Source organism: Siphateles boraxobius, unplaced genomic scaffold, assembly GCF_051911475.1.
Source record: "Siphateles boraxobius isolate OS27281-9 unplaced genomic scaffold, OSU_SipBor_1 48, whole genome shotgun sequence".
NCBI lineage: Eukaryota > Metazoa > Chordata > Actinopteri > Cypriniformes > Leuciscidae > Siphateles > Siphateles boraxobius.
Window position 1 is genome coordinate 5,204,176 of NW_027509119.1, and position 15,684 is coordinate 5,219,859.

Below are 15,684 nucleotides of genomic sequence, written 5' to 3' on the forward strand. Positions count from 1 at the left end.
AAACGCGCTCTGTAGCGCTGTGTGTTCGCTGTCGGCTACGGTAGAAACATGACGACACAATATGTCGACCTCCATACATGGATTTCTCGGCGACGTCATCACTGCTTGCGCACGCAGCCAGGGGGCAAAAGACCCGCGGTCTTCGTACCGGAGTAAAGGGTTTCTGATGGCAGATACATTTTGATAGACGTACCCTGCCATGCATTTGCATTTAGCCGTAAGGATGTAACCAAGGCCCTTATGGACATACACCCAGGCATCATAAGGCTTGGCTTTAATGCCTTGCCTTTGACTAGGGAGGACATCTGACCTCAACACGCAAAAATTCGGTGCAGCATCAATGTATTTGACGAAAGTATTTCAAAGTATTTGACGAGCTGCACATGACCACATAGTAGCCACGTAGTTGTAGGCCTATGCATCAAGGGATTTGTACGCTCGAATCATTTCTCTTGTATATCCTACACACTTGGTGTCTGAATTAGATAATTATATATATCAGGCCATACAATTGCTGGCCACTTCTTGTCATCCACAATCCAAAGATCGTCAGGAATTGCGTAGGGATCCGGCAAGATCTCACCATTGCTGAGAGTACGTTTTTTAATATAATCGCCACGGTCGGAGCTAGGTAGCCTCCCACATAATCCATCGTCAAATCTTTGATTTACAGTAGAGTAACGTTTTATGTGTGCAGTCATGATATGTTGCAGGTCGTAAAGTAACGTAAACAAGGTTAACTTATATAAAAGCAAATTCGAGCTCTATAGAGGCTATTACACTACCAACTTAGTCTAACATGATAATTCATACATGCATCACAGTATGTCCGGATTTTGATTCGTAAAATGTTGGACGTTTTATAATGTTATATGAAACACAAACAAACAGATCCAACTCTGAAATTGTAGTTTATTATTGAGTCAACAAGAAATTACAAACAATGCGATATCTACGTTAATTACAATGTTCTTTTACATAACTCGGCATAACAGATAGCGGTTTTTGGCCCCCTGGATGCGCGCGCATCCGGTAGTGTTTGTATACAAGGAACCCATGTATAGAAGGGGGCGCACGCGGTTATGGAGATATAAATGTCTCATTCTAAGGTAATAAAAACATAACGGTTCATTATGCAAGGTCTTTATACACCACTGAAAACATAGTTATGGATCTTACATTGCATTTCTGTCAATAGATCCTCAGAAATATTACACAATGCACCTTTAAAGTCACCCTTTTTATACGAATGCAGTTATAACTGCTTATCAACGATTTATGCAATTGTAAATTAGTTATTAGTCTAATGAACACCCTTATAAACCCTCTACAAAGGGAACATTAATGTAAAGTGTCAACTTATTTTATTATATTAGCTATCTGCAAGTAGTTGTTTAAAAAAATACATGTTTGAGATTTGAAGTAGGCCTATAGCCTACATGTCGACATTTAATACAATTAAGTGCAGGTCTTTTCATAAGAGGTATGAAAATGATATGAGCAGAATGTCAGTTAAAACCCTTCATATTAAACTTGGATTTCCTTTTCCCGTATGACTTTTTTTTTTTTTCGATAGTGCTAATGCATTCAATGTGACCTGCACTAAGTGGACTTTGTTGACAACATTACTGATCAGGAAATAGTTTAAAGACCCTTGGAGGAATAAAGTTTCCACAACATCCTAATAGCCACCTTTCTGCTCAGCCATTGTTCTTTAACCCATTGTGTACCTTCAGTCTTCAGAGCTGTCCATCAGTGTTTCGTCTGGCCTCGGGCTGAGAAGCTGACCAAGCATTGAACGCCTGCTTCTAGGGTTACAAGTGTGTGGTCAAAAGTGTGTCAGGTTAGAAAAACAGGCATGCCCTTGGAGGATTCGTTTAAAGAAAACGCCTCAGAGCTGCAGGTGTTCGTCGTGTGTTATGAAACATTCACAGATGAAGGAAAAAACCCATGGCTCGCATCAGACGTGCGCAATTAAAAGGTGTGTTAAGTTGTTTTGGTCTGTGTTGTTTACAAGTTTAGCGGAGGAAATCTTGAAATTGTTCGTGAAGGAAACCATATAAATCCAAAGAAAGAATGTGCTTGCTGGGTCTTGTTAGAGTCGTGGGTTTTTATGGAGAGATGTTATGGTGTGCGATCTCTGCCCAGCATTATTCTTCCACAAATAAACACTCCAAACCACATGCTTTCTGCTAGAAAACACTGACCTCATTCCCCAGCCGGGACGACATGTGAATGGAGTGGGGGGATGCTGTCAAAATGTAACCAAGCATGTTAGCGACAGACCACCTGTTTTCTTCAAGACGATCTGTTAGGAAATAGCAGGTGCCTCAGGGAGGAGTGAGTGTTAAGTGTGTTTCTTTAACAAACACCAGGTTAGGATCTGAAAGTAATTACCTCAGAATTAAGTAGAATCATATGACAAAAATAGTAAGAACTGCAGGCTAGCATGCTATTTTGAATTCAGCCAGTTTGAATATAGCGTACTCCTAACTTTCTGCTCTGCCTGCTTGTTTTAACTCAATGTATTGAGTTAAAACAACTCATTACAGTTGCTATACACCTGCTATTCTTACTATTTTTGTCATATGATTCTACTTAATTCTGAGTTAATTACTTTCAGATCCCCACCTGGGGTTTGTTAAAGAAATAGGCTACACTTAACACGTGTTCAGCGAGTGGTTTTTCCATTTCAGTTATTGTTTTGGAAATAAAATTGTTATTTTGCATGTGTAATAAAAAATTTTGGTTTAAAATGGTCCCAATGAGTCTCATGAAAAAGCTCAGGGCTGATTCTGGTCCATTCATTACATTGGAAATATAAAGTCAAGACAAATTTACCTAACACATTAAACTCATATTACTATTTTTGCAATACATGCCTCCGTTTACAGCACCTTTAGACAAATGTACCTTTATGGGTCAGTAAGGTTTTTTTAAAAATGTTTTACTAAGAAATCTGTTACATGCATATTTTTGTAAAGAAAAAATACAGTAAAAACAGTAATATTGTGAAATATTCTTACAATTAAAAGTAACTGTTTTCTATTTAATATATTATAAAATGTAATTTATTCCTGTGATGCAAAGCTGAATTTTCAGCATCTTATTCTTCAGTGTCACATGATCCTTCAGAAATAATTCTGAAATGCTGATTTGCTGCTCAAGAAAAATTTCTGATTATCATAATAACTGTTGAACACAGTTGTGCTACATAGTGTTTTGTGGATTATTTGATAAAAATAGAGTTCATAAGAACAGAATTGATTTGAAACAGAATTTTTGTAACAAGGTAAAAGTATTTGCTGTCATTCATTTTAGTGCATCCTTACTGAATAAAAATATTAATTTCTTTAAAAAAAACACTTTGAACAGTTGTGTAAGGTCATCCATACATTCAGAAAATTAGTACACAGCGGAAAGAGAAGAATGATAGTGTTATTCCGGACATAAAGGGGATGGGGAGTTTAGCAAAGTTGGGAGTTTTGTCATTGCTATTTTATCAACACAGATATTGAGATGGAAAAGGACATAACAGGGAGGAAACATTAGCTGAGTTTTGTTGATCTAGGTCAGGGGTGTCCAATCCTGTTTCTGGAGATCCTACAAAGTTCAGCTCCAACCCTGATAAAACAACTGGCGCAGATATTTAAGATCTTCAGGAGCACGTGAGCACATTACAGACAGGTGTGTTGGATCTGGTGGATCTGCAGGAACAGGATTGGACACCTGATATAGGCGGTTCATGGTGGTTCACCGGGTGTCTGAGACAGCCTGAAACTGATCCATAAAGCTTCCTGCGCATGATAATGATTAAAATCAGTGTATAAATCAACAGCACACTCTGGATTTGTGTCTGCTTGGATTTCAACAGTCCACGTTGTGGCACCTGCTCTTTATGCTTCTCATCTTTTCTCTTTGTATTTCAGCAACTATAAATATCCCGTCCCGTCTCCCATGGCCCATGCGGCCCTGCTCTTTCCTGAGGGAGAGGAAGCTCAGGCTGATTCAGGGACCCGATCTTTCTCCTGGGAGAGAGGAGAGCCCAGCGATGGGGGTTGGGAAGGACACGGCTTGTTTACACTGGAGATCCCTGGAGGTCTGCACTGTACAAAACACGGGCAACCATGAAAGGCAAACACAACAATGAACATTAGAGAGTGAATCAATGCTTTTTTATGCATTCTCAAAAGTATTGGCTAATTTTATTTTTATAAATTAAATGTTATGACTTTAAAAGGTTTAAAGTCAACATGATATTGTATTTGCAACTTATTTTACTTAATGCGATGCACTGTTGAATTGTTCACAAGACCACAAATGTGTGTAAAGTAAGTACACTGTAAAAAAAAAAGTTGCTGCCTTAAATTAAGTACAATCAACTTGGACGTTTAAGTCATTTCTAATTAAGTTACATTAAACTGATTCAAAAATCTTGTGTAACAAAGTTGAAAATTGCTTAACTTTATTTTAATGAGTTAAAGCAGTGTAAAAACATATGTTGTCAACTTATTGATCATATCATTTTTTACAGTGTAAATTAGGTCGATTTTGATTTCATGTTTACTTTGAGAAGACATGTTTGAGAAGTAACTGGAACTTCAACAGAAAACGGAGACTTGATTCTTTAACATATTTTTTCTTTTATTACTGTTTACATGTCCAGCATGGATAGTTAAACACACTCAGAAGATGTGAACAAACACAAATGTATAAAATCCTCAGTTTCTACATAAGAAAAAAATCAAAAACACAAATCGGAATGTTATTAACAAGGTAAACACCTATTTAACAAAAAACACAAAAGAAAACATTGAAAAGGCACTATTTACAATTTTAAAAATGACCAAATTTAAGATAATATTAAGAAAAAATATTAACTGAATCTAAATTTAATTTTATCATTATTAATAAAGACGATGAGGTGTTTAAAAAAACACTGCAGCACAACGTTGTGCACATTAACAGCATTGCTTTAAATGTTAGTGATTTGCTACTACTGCATATTTTGTCTGAAATGCTCCGTCTAGTTTTAAACAGCATGTTTTTGTAAGGCTCATTAAGTAAAGTGAGATTCCCTTCTAGACAATGTGCATGCCTAGATGCATTGTAACACAACAGGCTTGATTTGATATTGAATCTACCCTCGACACAGAATAATCCAGGCAAGAGCAAACACACCGCCTCATTCTGCTCAGCTGATTCCACAAAAGTGAAGACAACATATTGTCTCAACATTTTTTGGCTATTTATTCAGTAACCTAACAATGATTGCAGTCTAATAACTGCAGCTGGTTAATAAATGGTGTGGACGGATGTTCTTAGAGGCACCTCTGATCAGAGCTCAAGTTTATATCAGGAGAATATACATACACACAGAGAGAGAAGTCACATGGCATATGTAGTGTCACTGTACTGTCCATTTGGGTGGTCAAACTCCACTTAACTGTGATGAAAAAACCCATCATTGCATAAAATAGCAGTGGTCCTGAGCTACGTTTATGGGAACGGTGTGACCAAAACTGTCAACGTCCATGATTTACACTCCCAGCCTTCTGAACAGAGACTGTTGTTAGTATGCAATGCTAGTGTGAGGGCCGGTGGGAGGAAGCTTTGTGGCCCTGGCCGAGGGCCCAGTCTATCTTCCTGTTGGCCAGAAGCAATGTGCAGGACAATAATGCAGCAAGAGAGAGGGGCCATTGTTATAAGAGCCAGTCCTAAACTTGGCCAAGAGTTGATTTGAGATGACGGTGAAAATATTAGACCTTAAAATCTATGCTATCACATACTAATAAACAGACCGTTTTGATTATTCATCAGTCATTGTCTATCACAATCTTGTTTAGTCACCCTTATCATTTCTGGAAAAAAAGTCAGACAGACAAAAACAGTGTAGAAACAAACGTACTTAGTAATACAGTTTTAAATGCATACTACTTTACTTAAGGTCCTTGCACACTGAGTCTGAAATATTCGTATGCGTTTTTTCGTATTCATCATTCGGTGGCTCTGAAATGTCAAAAAAAAAAAAAAAAAAAAAAAAAACTCTCAAATTGTTTGCTATGGACAGTTGGACCCGATCCAATTTTTTTTATGACGGACGAAAGTTTCGGAGGCAGTGTGTAAACGTGATTGACACAACGTGTGGTCGTATTTATTTTTTAACGTGTGAAAATTTCGGACTCAGTGTGCAAGGACCTTTACTCTGATGGTACCATGGTACAGTGAATATATCAGATATATATAACATCAGGACTGGATTATGGACCGAACCAGTGGTGCCAGTTCCCAGGGGCCGCCCGAGCCTACAGCCGTGCCAAAGACTGCCAAAAGGACTGGTAAAGGGGACTCATCACAAGGGTCCTTGGTGTATACAGCTGAAGCTGACCACTAGGGCCCAGGGACCCTGAGCACATATAATGGGACATGACCACTAGGGCCTCGGGCCTCTGGGCACATATAATGGGACATGACCACTAGGGCCTCGGCCTCTGGTCACATATAATGAGACATGACCACTAGGGCCCCGTTCCTCTGGGCACATATAATGAGACATGACCACTAGGGCCCTGGGCACATATAATGAGACAAGAACACTAAGCCCCCGGGCTCATACAGTGGGACATGATCAGTAGGGCCCCGGGCCTCTTCTGACAAATGGGGCCCCTCAGGTAATACAGAGCAAATGAACCCATAGCACCTCTTAGTGAATACAGCCCAGACTGACCAATAGGGCCCTGATCACCTCAGCGAATACAGCATTTGCTGACCTTTTGGGACCCCTAGGATCACTACAGCAACCAAAGTGACAATTCGACCAAAACATGTTTTCCCTAATTGTGTTACCTAATGCAGGATGATTTATATTATATATAGAGAGAAATAGGAAGGATGGGGCTCCAAAGATGTGTGCCACTAGAGATCTCAAAGAACCATGACCTGACCCTTAATACCATACTAATGATTACTATTTATGTAGATGATTTGACTCTAAGAATACCATTGCATAACCATCATGGTTGTGTCCAAAAAGAATGGTATTGCCATGGTACTACAGTATGTACCAAAAGACCATGACAATATCATGGTACTTAAAAAAAGAAAAAAAGTGGCAGATTATGGAAAAAGGCCATAAAGGAGTATTAAAATAAGACAAAGAATGGGCTGTAGTAGTGGGAATAAGGCCTGAGTGAGCGCCTGAGAGTGAGCGTTTCAGATATCCTTCAAGCCTGTTTATGTATTCCTCATTGATCTGGGTGAGTGGAGGAGAAGGTAAAGGGCGTCTGGGGAGGGACGGAAGAGCTTTTATGTCTGATTAACTCTCCTCCAAATCTCCCCGGACGACAGGAGCACCGTGAGGAGGGGCGGATCGCCTGGCAACTGTATTCGCCGGGATTCATCAGTGACAGCATTCCGGTCATGACTGTCCTGTGTCTCCTCTACTCTCCCAATAATATATATCGAAGTGCTTTCTGCTCTACCTTGTCTGACAGGGCAATATTTATAATGCCACTCACTTTCGTTCTCTCCTCGACGTCTACATCTTCCACTACAAAAAGGGAGGTACTCTCTCGCTGATTGCGAAGGGTAAATGACAGAGATTTTGTCTGAGGCACTTTAAAAAATGGCGGCGGTTTGTTTTTCAATGCTTTCCGTGTCCTAGTATACTACCTGTGTTTATGTAGGTTAGACACAAGACTAAGCAAACACCACAGAAAGCAAACACAGACCTACCTGGCAGCAGTTATATCTTACAATGTTAGGAAAATTGACTAATTTGCCTACTTTGCCTAGTAGATCACATCAGCATGAATAAGTCGTGAATGAAACAGGGATCCTGTTTCCTCTGCTGGTCAAGGAATGCGCTCCAAAAATAACTGGCAGTGGACCCTGGCAATGTGTGCCAACACGCTCTCATATAGGGATGGCATTGCTACACACACTATCTACCAAGCGGCTCAAGCTGAGGCCAAAAATATACTCTAAGCAAGTATGATAACGCAGATGTGAATGCGAGGCCAATGCACTGCAAGTGTACGGTCTCGTCGGATACACTAACGTGCATTCGTATTCAAACCTCAGGGTGAGGCAATGGAGGTACCCCTTAAAATGTCAAGATTCATTAAACGTTTTATTCAGGTAGCTAGCTAGAAACATGTCTACAGTTTAACCAAAACTTGCTCAGCAAGATTCCCAAACTGTTGCTTCCAGATAGTGATTAAATATCTGGCCATAGAAGAACGTTTACACTAATGTCTGATATAGCACCCCTTGAGGCAATTCTGAGAATGCAACACATACAATTGAGACACCTAAATAATATATGATCACATACTTGTGTACAAGTATGTTTCAGCCTTGGAGAGGGAGCTGGCAATGGGTTTATCCCACTCCTGGCTGTTTGTTTATTACACCCCCACCCCTAAAATATCCCCACCACTGTAATATAATCCAGTTCAAACTCTATAAACACACTAAGTCCTTTCGCAAAGACTTCAGATATAAGGTTTCTGCAACTTAACCCTTTCCTTCTGAACTCACAGTTGTCCTTGCTTCTTTCCCTATTGTCTCACCCCACCTTTGTCATGACGAGTGACATTTCTTTGGTAGGGAGAGCTTTGGGTTTGGGAAAGAGGAGCTTACCAATGGTTTTCAATCCCCTGCTGTTTTTTAAATTAGACTATTACCTAACATTCCCTACAACAGTGAGCCCCTACTAAGGCTTTTATTTATAATTGGGCACCAAGAAGCTATTTTCGCATTTTAAATTGGTGTACGCTAGTGGTATGTATTTTATAGTTCTATTTTTCATATTTTCATTTGATTGAACAATGTAAAGCTATTATATAAATATACACTCTCTCAATGCCTCAAGCTTTTTCAACCCCCCGTAAATGAAACCAACCTAATCATTATACTGCTCAGACAATAAAAAGTATAATCGCCACAGGATCACGGCACTGTTGGAGATAAAAACACACCAGCTTGCAAGAAAAAAAGTCAAAAGGGCTCTACAAATATGGACGGAACCACATAATAAATGTTAAAACAAGGGGCAATAAAATGCACTAGGTAAGCAAAACGTAGAGAAAAGTCCCTATTTTGACACCAAAAGAAATAGCAGGTAAAATGCAATCAAACACAATTGGACGAAGTTAATGGTTGAATAACCAGGTCCAGTTGCTTGTGAACTGACACCAAAAAGAAAGGTCTAAAAGTCGGAGACCACTCGTTGAGAATGTTTAATTTTCTTAATGCAATAAATGTTTTCTACATTAAAAATATTATGAGAATGACCGTTTGAACTTAAATAAGCGTGAATTTCTTTACTTTGACAGCAACACTCAAGCTGCATGAACAAAAATAATTCAAAATGTGTTGCTTTTTTAAAAATCTAGAAATTTTCAGGTTTAAATTAGTCTCTCAATCCCAGACTTTCCTTGTGGTCTCAGACGTTTGGACTTCGCTGTATTTCAACATATTACCAACAAGTTATGATAGAAGCGGCCACAGTCTTTATAGTCTTTACGATGATGTATTATGACTTGCCCGGTCGGTTGGAAAACCACAGCTGAGAGTCCTGAGAAAAGGTGAATGGATGCAGAAATATTCCTTTTCCCACACTTTTTGCTCTGCAAGACTTCCCGTTCATCTTTTACGCAGTGATTGGAGATCTAGATTGTGACATCTTCAAAACAGAAATTAAGAAAACCCCAAAAACAACTGATTCAAAAGAAAAGAAAATATTATGAAAAGGAAAGCCCAACAACAAAATCAATGTGCAAACTTTCTTATATAAATAGACTAGACAACATGTTAGGAAAGCACCATGGGAAAGGAAAAGAAGGGTGAACATGAAAGTGTGTGTGTCAGTATCTGTGTGTATACATGTGTGTGTGTTTGTAAGCATGTTTATGTTGGTGTTTTGTGTGTGCAAAGTTTTAGGGCATGTGAAATGGAAGGGCAGAACAGGGATCGGGGATCATTCTGAGAGGTTAAACCCAGTCCTGCATTGAACGTCTGCAGTGCACTAAATACTTGGGTGCTCCTTTCCTCTGTAGTGTGTTGATAATAGCGTAAATCAATCCCAAGATGCACAGCACCAGGACCAGGGGTACCGTCACCATGATGATGTTCATGGTACGTTGCGTTTCATCTATCTTCAGAACCACGTCCACCTCATTCGTTTTCTCTTCCGTCTCTTCTTTAGAGTCCACGTCATTGGTGTTGTCCGTATCCTTGTCCTTGCCCTTGTCTTTGTCCTTGTCTTTGTCTTTGTCCTTATCTCGGCCAGCATCTGGGTTGAAGGGGGGCCGATCAGGCAACTTGCGTCCCGGGTCCACGTCGGTGTCTATGTCAGGATCGAGGTCCACATTACAGCCCATGAAGTCTCTAAGAATGGACTTTGGGTAGCCCGGCTCGCTCGTCATTCTGTGGTTGTCAAATTTCCAGTACTTTGAACCCTTGTAGAAGTAAGTATGAGCTGTGTGAGAGACAAAGTTGGAGAGTGAAAATTGTGCATCACCGCATACAAACTAAATTTAGATTATCTGGTCATTACTTTATTCACTGACTGATTGGGGAAAATATTATGCACATAATACACATTTCAGTTCCACCTGCAAGCACACACTAAATCAATTTCATTTCAGTTCAAATTAATTCTATTTGTAAAGCGCTTTTCACAATACATATTGCTTCAAGCTGCTTTACAGAAAATGCTTGTTTCAATTATCCATTGAAGAACCAAAATTCTACAAAATATCTTCTTTTTTGTTCCACATAGGGCAGCACGATATTGGGGGGGGGGGGGGGTATTGACATTGCGATATTTTGTATTTCTGCAACATATATTGCGATACGAAAACAATTTCAACAGATGACTTGAATAGCTCTATTTGGAAAGAATTAATCATTTAGAATGATTTTGTAGGGAAGTGCATCTGCATAGATAAATACAATAGATACAAATTAAATAAAGAGTGCTTTATGTTTTTCAGGTAAGTCTAACAGTATTCAGGTACGGAAATTGAATAATCAAATGTAAAATTACACTGCATAGCCTTAACTGTATAAATGAAATATAATGAATCTTTGTTAAAGCAACAAAAGTGATTTTATATTTGTATTTTATAGTTTGATCAACATTAATGACACAGATAGCAGCAGGAATAATCGGCTGCTGTCACTTTAAGATCAAATGCACAGATCCAATAATGATATGCATTTGTTTTCTTTCTCAACCGTTTACGTTCATGTAAGCCATGACTGTTTAAGGGGATTCTCGCCGTGATGAGCATGTTGACATCATCTTGCGTCTATGTGTTCGATCAAGTACAAATACACGCGAGAGAGAACTGAATATGGTGAATGTTTAAACGGACGCAACCTAAAACACGTGCTCTTTTGCTCTATGATGGTTAAACTGCAATTAATCTGGTGATCAACTACGATCCCTATACTTGAAAGCGCACATCCTGCGATGTGACTATTGTGGATGCACACATCACAATATCGATGCTAAAACAATATATCATGCAGCCTTAGTTCCACAGAATAAAGAAAGTCACAGGTTTGAAACTACATGTGAATGAGTAAATTAAGACAATTTATCTATTCCTTTAAATCAAAATTAATATCTATGGTTATTGATATCATGCCACAGATCCTGTTTGACTTGCAGGAACATTCCTTTAAATGGGAAAGAGCTTTCAGTGATGTAAGTGTTTCCCGACCATATTGCATTACTTTCTGAAATCAAATGTCATGCATTACCTTCTCTCAATTTCTTTGTTTCACCGTCTGTTTGATCCCCATCCATCCAGTACATTAGATGACAGGCTCTAGATGACCCATCAACCCCACACACCACTTCCCTCACTCACCTCCATCATCGCTGAGGAAAGCCCCCTTGGGAGAAGACGGCACAGAAGTGCCCCACACACTGATTGGTTTAGGGTAGTCCTGATCCGCGGCCCTGGTGTGCTCATTAAAGCGCCAGTACCTGTCGTTTATCAAACACAGTTCAATGCATATCATTCTGACTTTCCTTGATGCAACTGTTTCAGCAACAGCACAGTGACCTGATTTACATATAAAATGAACATCCAATAGCAGGTGATCTGATCATAAGTGCACACCACTTTCAAGGTGCTCACTTTGCATTTGTATCATAAATGCTAATGCGAAACAAACACTGAAGGATGTTATCATTGTCGCAAATCAAGGGCTTAAAACTTTGCCAGGTTTGTATGACTTTAAAAGTTTTTTTAAAAAAAGAATAATACATAAAAAAAAATAATGAGGTCAAATGATGTGATATTTTAAGAGACTTAACACCAGTAAGCATTTAAGTGGTTGTTGTTTTTCTCTCTAGGAAATTCTAATAAAATATTATGTTTAACTACTTAAAGGGAAAAAATCCCTCATGAAAAGAGTTTCGAAAAATAATGAACGAAAACCTTATGATATCAGGACAATTGTATCTCTGATATTTTTGACTTTGTGCTCCTTTAAAAATATTAAAATTACCTTTTTTAATTTAGAAATGGAAATTATATCATAGGTGTATTCAGTTCAATGTATGTATGAATTTTATGTATTAAAATTCATGTATTTATGTATTTTTGATGTAGCGTCATTGACCCATTTATTGGAAAATGGTTAAATGTAGTCAAAAAATAGTCAACCTCTCCTCTATGAAATACAATCTAGACTGGTCACTGAAGAAAAAGGTGAGATGTGTTAATACCATGAGTAAACATCAATCTCTCTCAGCGGACCACTTTTGATCAGACCACCCTTGACCAAGATTAAGACCAGATCCAGCAAAGGCAGTGACGCACCAAGCCAACATAAAGAAAATCTGTGCTTGATCACATCAGAAAGACTACAGGCTACAGACTACGTGCATGTAAGGAAATAACTGTCTATAGCAGGTATCAATTGTCAATATTTTCCATAAACAGAAATTAGCACTGCAGATATACAAACCAGTGCTTGTTTACCATTTTGATTATCATTCAAGCTGATCACTTTCTTCATTCCAGGCGGATCATGGTGTTATGAAGTTATTTGCGCATTCAAATGCTCAGGTAAGATGACATAATGCAGCCTTCTGTCTGTGCCATCTTGACTTCACTTTTTTTTCTTGTGCATTGACTCAATTGCTAAGCTAAACAGCCAATGAGAGTTATCTCTCTCTCACTGACAGACAATGATTCAGCATGCTCAATTGGCCAAAATACCCCTGATGTCCAACTGGTGCAGACGGTGCGTAACACATAAAAAAAAAACTGGACTGGACGATGCTCAACAACGGCCCAACGTTAGCTTAGTGTGTCAGGGCCATAAGGGCCAAAAACAGCTCAAGGGAAACGATTAGACAAACATAAGAGGCAGAATTCTTTGTGGAACAAAAAATAAGACCATTCCCTCACCAGTCTCCTTTGAAGAAGTAAGTGAACCCAGAAGGTTCCCACCAGATGGCCGTGTCTATCTTGTCATATGGGATGTCTCTGCCATAATCCATCAGTTCTTGAGGGTAGCCGGGCTCCAGGTTGGCTTCCCTGAACAACCAGTACTGGCTTCCTACAGGTGGATGGTCAAAAAGAGAGTATCGTTTTTTTTTTTGTGTGTGTGAAATTTGAATAAATATTGTGTAAAATGTTTTTGGGGGAGTGTTATTTTATTGCAGCAATCTCATTGCTGCAATAAATCATCATATGAGGTTTATATATCCACCAGCCATTGAAAAACCTATATTGGTAATTTGCAGGTGGGACAGACCACTTTTTGCCAGGGTCGATATTGTTCTTGGTTACACCTCTGGTAAAATTGTATGTTTAGTTTTTTTTTTCTCAGAATTTTTTACTTCATCAGAATGGTACGAAACTTATGATATGGATGTGAGATATGATATGGATACTTATGGATATGATCCGAAAAGGTTAAATGGTCCTTAAAAACAGTCACTTGTAGGGGTGGAACGGTACATGTATTCGTATTGAACCGAATCGGTACGGTCGTCACGGTTCAATGCACAAATGTACACGTAGAATACACGGTATATAAATAAATAAAACTCTAAATAGCGATAAAATTCGCTCAGTTGGCGTTTGGTCTGAACGCAGCATTATGAACAGACTGCGATGTCAATATTTCAATGCTGAAGTGTGTGTGTGCGCGCGAGAGAGAGGGAGAGGCACGGGCGCGATCGAACTGTGTGTGTGTGTGTGTGTGTGTGTGTGAGAGAGAGAGGCGCGGGCGCGATCGAACTGTGTGTGTGTGTGTGTCCATGCTCAAAAAGTGAATAAATGGATTATAATTTAGTGCTATAAATCATTGAACTAATTATTATTGAACCATTATTGAACTAAAATATAGCATAATCATTTTATTTATCAAGTCATTTTTGACCAACACACAAACAGTATCAGAGGGTAAACCAAACCTGGTTTTTACCACCAGACCATTACGACATACGAACATTAATTGTCAACATATTATGTATTTATTTACTGACGCAAAGAATATCGGGACTAACAATATATTATATTACAGTAGATGTAAGGATGAAACTATCACATTAAACATGAGTTACATAAATAAAGTTACATTACAATAAATTAAACTCGGAACCTCGATCACGAACATATCGCTGTTGATCCCTGCATATCGGCTAACTACTAGAAAACAGGTTACAAAATAAAACACTCAAAAGTTCAAAATTGAACATGAAGAAAGAGAACAGAGGTTGAAAACAATAATGAGGAAGTAGAAAAGACAAGAAGGGGGGAGGCAGCAACACTCAATGAGTAACAGGATTTCATTATGCAAGTAGGGACTTTCCAACCTTTGACACAGTCTCCAGCACTGAACCACAGATTGGTGTTTACTCTCGATTATAACACATATAACTGCATGACAACACTGAAAAAGATGCACCAACAATGTGGGTTAGGTTCGAATCCCACATTTTAGCGGTTAAAGTGACGACAGAGAGCATCGCATGGAGCTGTTACAGAAACATTGGGATAAGCTTCAGTTTTTATTATTTTACAGTATGGCAGACACCGAGGCACCATCCTCATGGACCCGTTTGATTCAACGGGCCCTTATCCAAGTCCAACCGTTGCTGTCAGCATCTGGTAGAACCGCTAGCTGACGCAATGGCCTCGCCTCACCAAGAACAGATGTTGCTCCCCAAGATGTTTGGTCTCCCGATTTTCTCGGATGGCAGAAATCCAAATGTAAAAGGGCCTTGCCATTTACATCACTTGCCCTAAAGAGTTTCCTTATGGGAGCCAGCTTTTCAAAAGTACATCGCATACACATTTATCTTCACAGAAATCTTCAGTAGGAAGTCATTAGATGTCTGTTTCAGGGGTGCAGGGTGTTGATATGTAGAACTAATGTGGGAAACCTCACTGTGGTCTGAGCCGTTTTTGATTTCAATCTGCTGGCAGGGCTTGATCATAACGAGGACTGAGTTTCTGGCCAGTTGACTTTGCACCAGAGATTTCATTGATTTTATGACTTGCAAATATTAACATTTGGTTTCCAGTTATAAATTAAGATGATTTCAATATTATCTAGCAAGATGTTAGCATGGATGTTGTTGGACTAGAGTGGTGCAGAGATGACGTTTTTTGTGTGCCACAATCCGTAAACGAGTTAGCATTT

The 15,684-nt window shown here is 39.0% G+C and overlaps 1 protein-coding gene and 1 long non-coding RNA gene across 7 annotated transcripts in view; one reads left to right on the forward strand and one right to left on the reverse strand.

Annotated features, from left to right (window-relative positions):
• The first annotated feature begins 1,871 nt into the window (after nucleotides 1-1,871).
• LOC143710652 (uncharacterized) lies at nucleotides 1,872-5,082 on the forward strand. The gene is made up of 2 exons (XR_013194619.1): nucleotides 1,872-1,981; nucleotides 3,930-5,082. It is a non-coding gene; the product is annotated as an uncharacterized LOC143710652 (long non-coding RNA).
• Nucleotides 4,624-15,684, reverse strand: part of mmp15b (matrix metallopeptidase 15b) — a 40,423-nt gene continuing 29,362 nt past the window's right edge. For 2 of the 6 annotated variants that reach the window (XM_077201645.1, XM_077201644.1), the window contains exons 8-10: nucleotides 13,440-13,590; nucleotides 11,886-12,004; nucleotides 4,624-10,483 (exon numbers count right to left, since the gene is read on the reverse strand). In XM_077201645.1, coding sequence (XP_077057760.1) covers nucleotides 9,996-10,483; nucleotides 11,886-12,004; nucleotides 13,440-13,590 — 758 coding nt within the window. In that variant the 3' untranslated portion in view covers nucleotides 4,624-9,995. The remainder of the gene's footprint in view (nucleotides 10,484-11,885; nucleotides 12,005-13,439; nucleotides 13,591-15,684) is intronic. The other 4 variants (XR_013194616.1, XR_013194615.1, XR_013194617.1 and 1 more) reach the window with 4 other exon arrangements.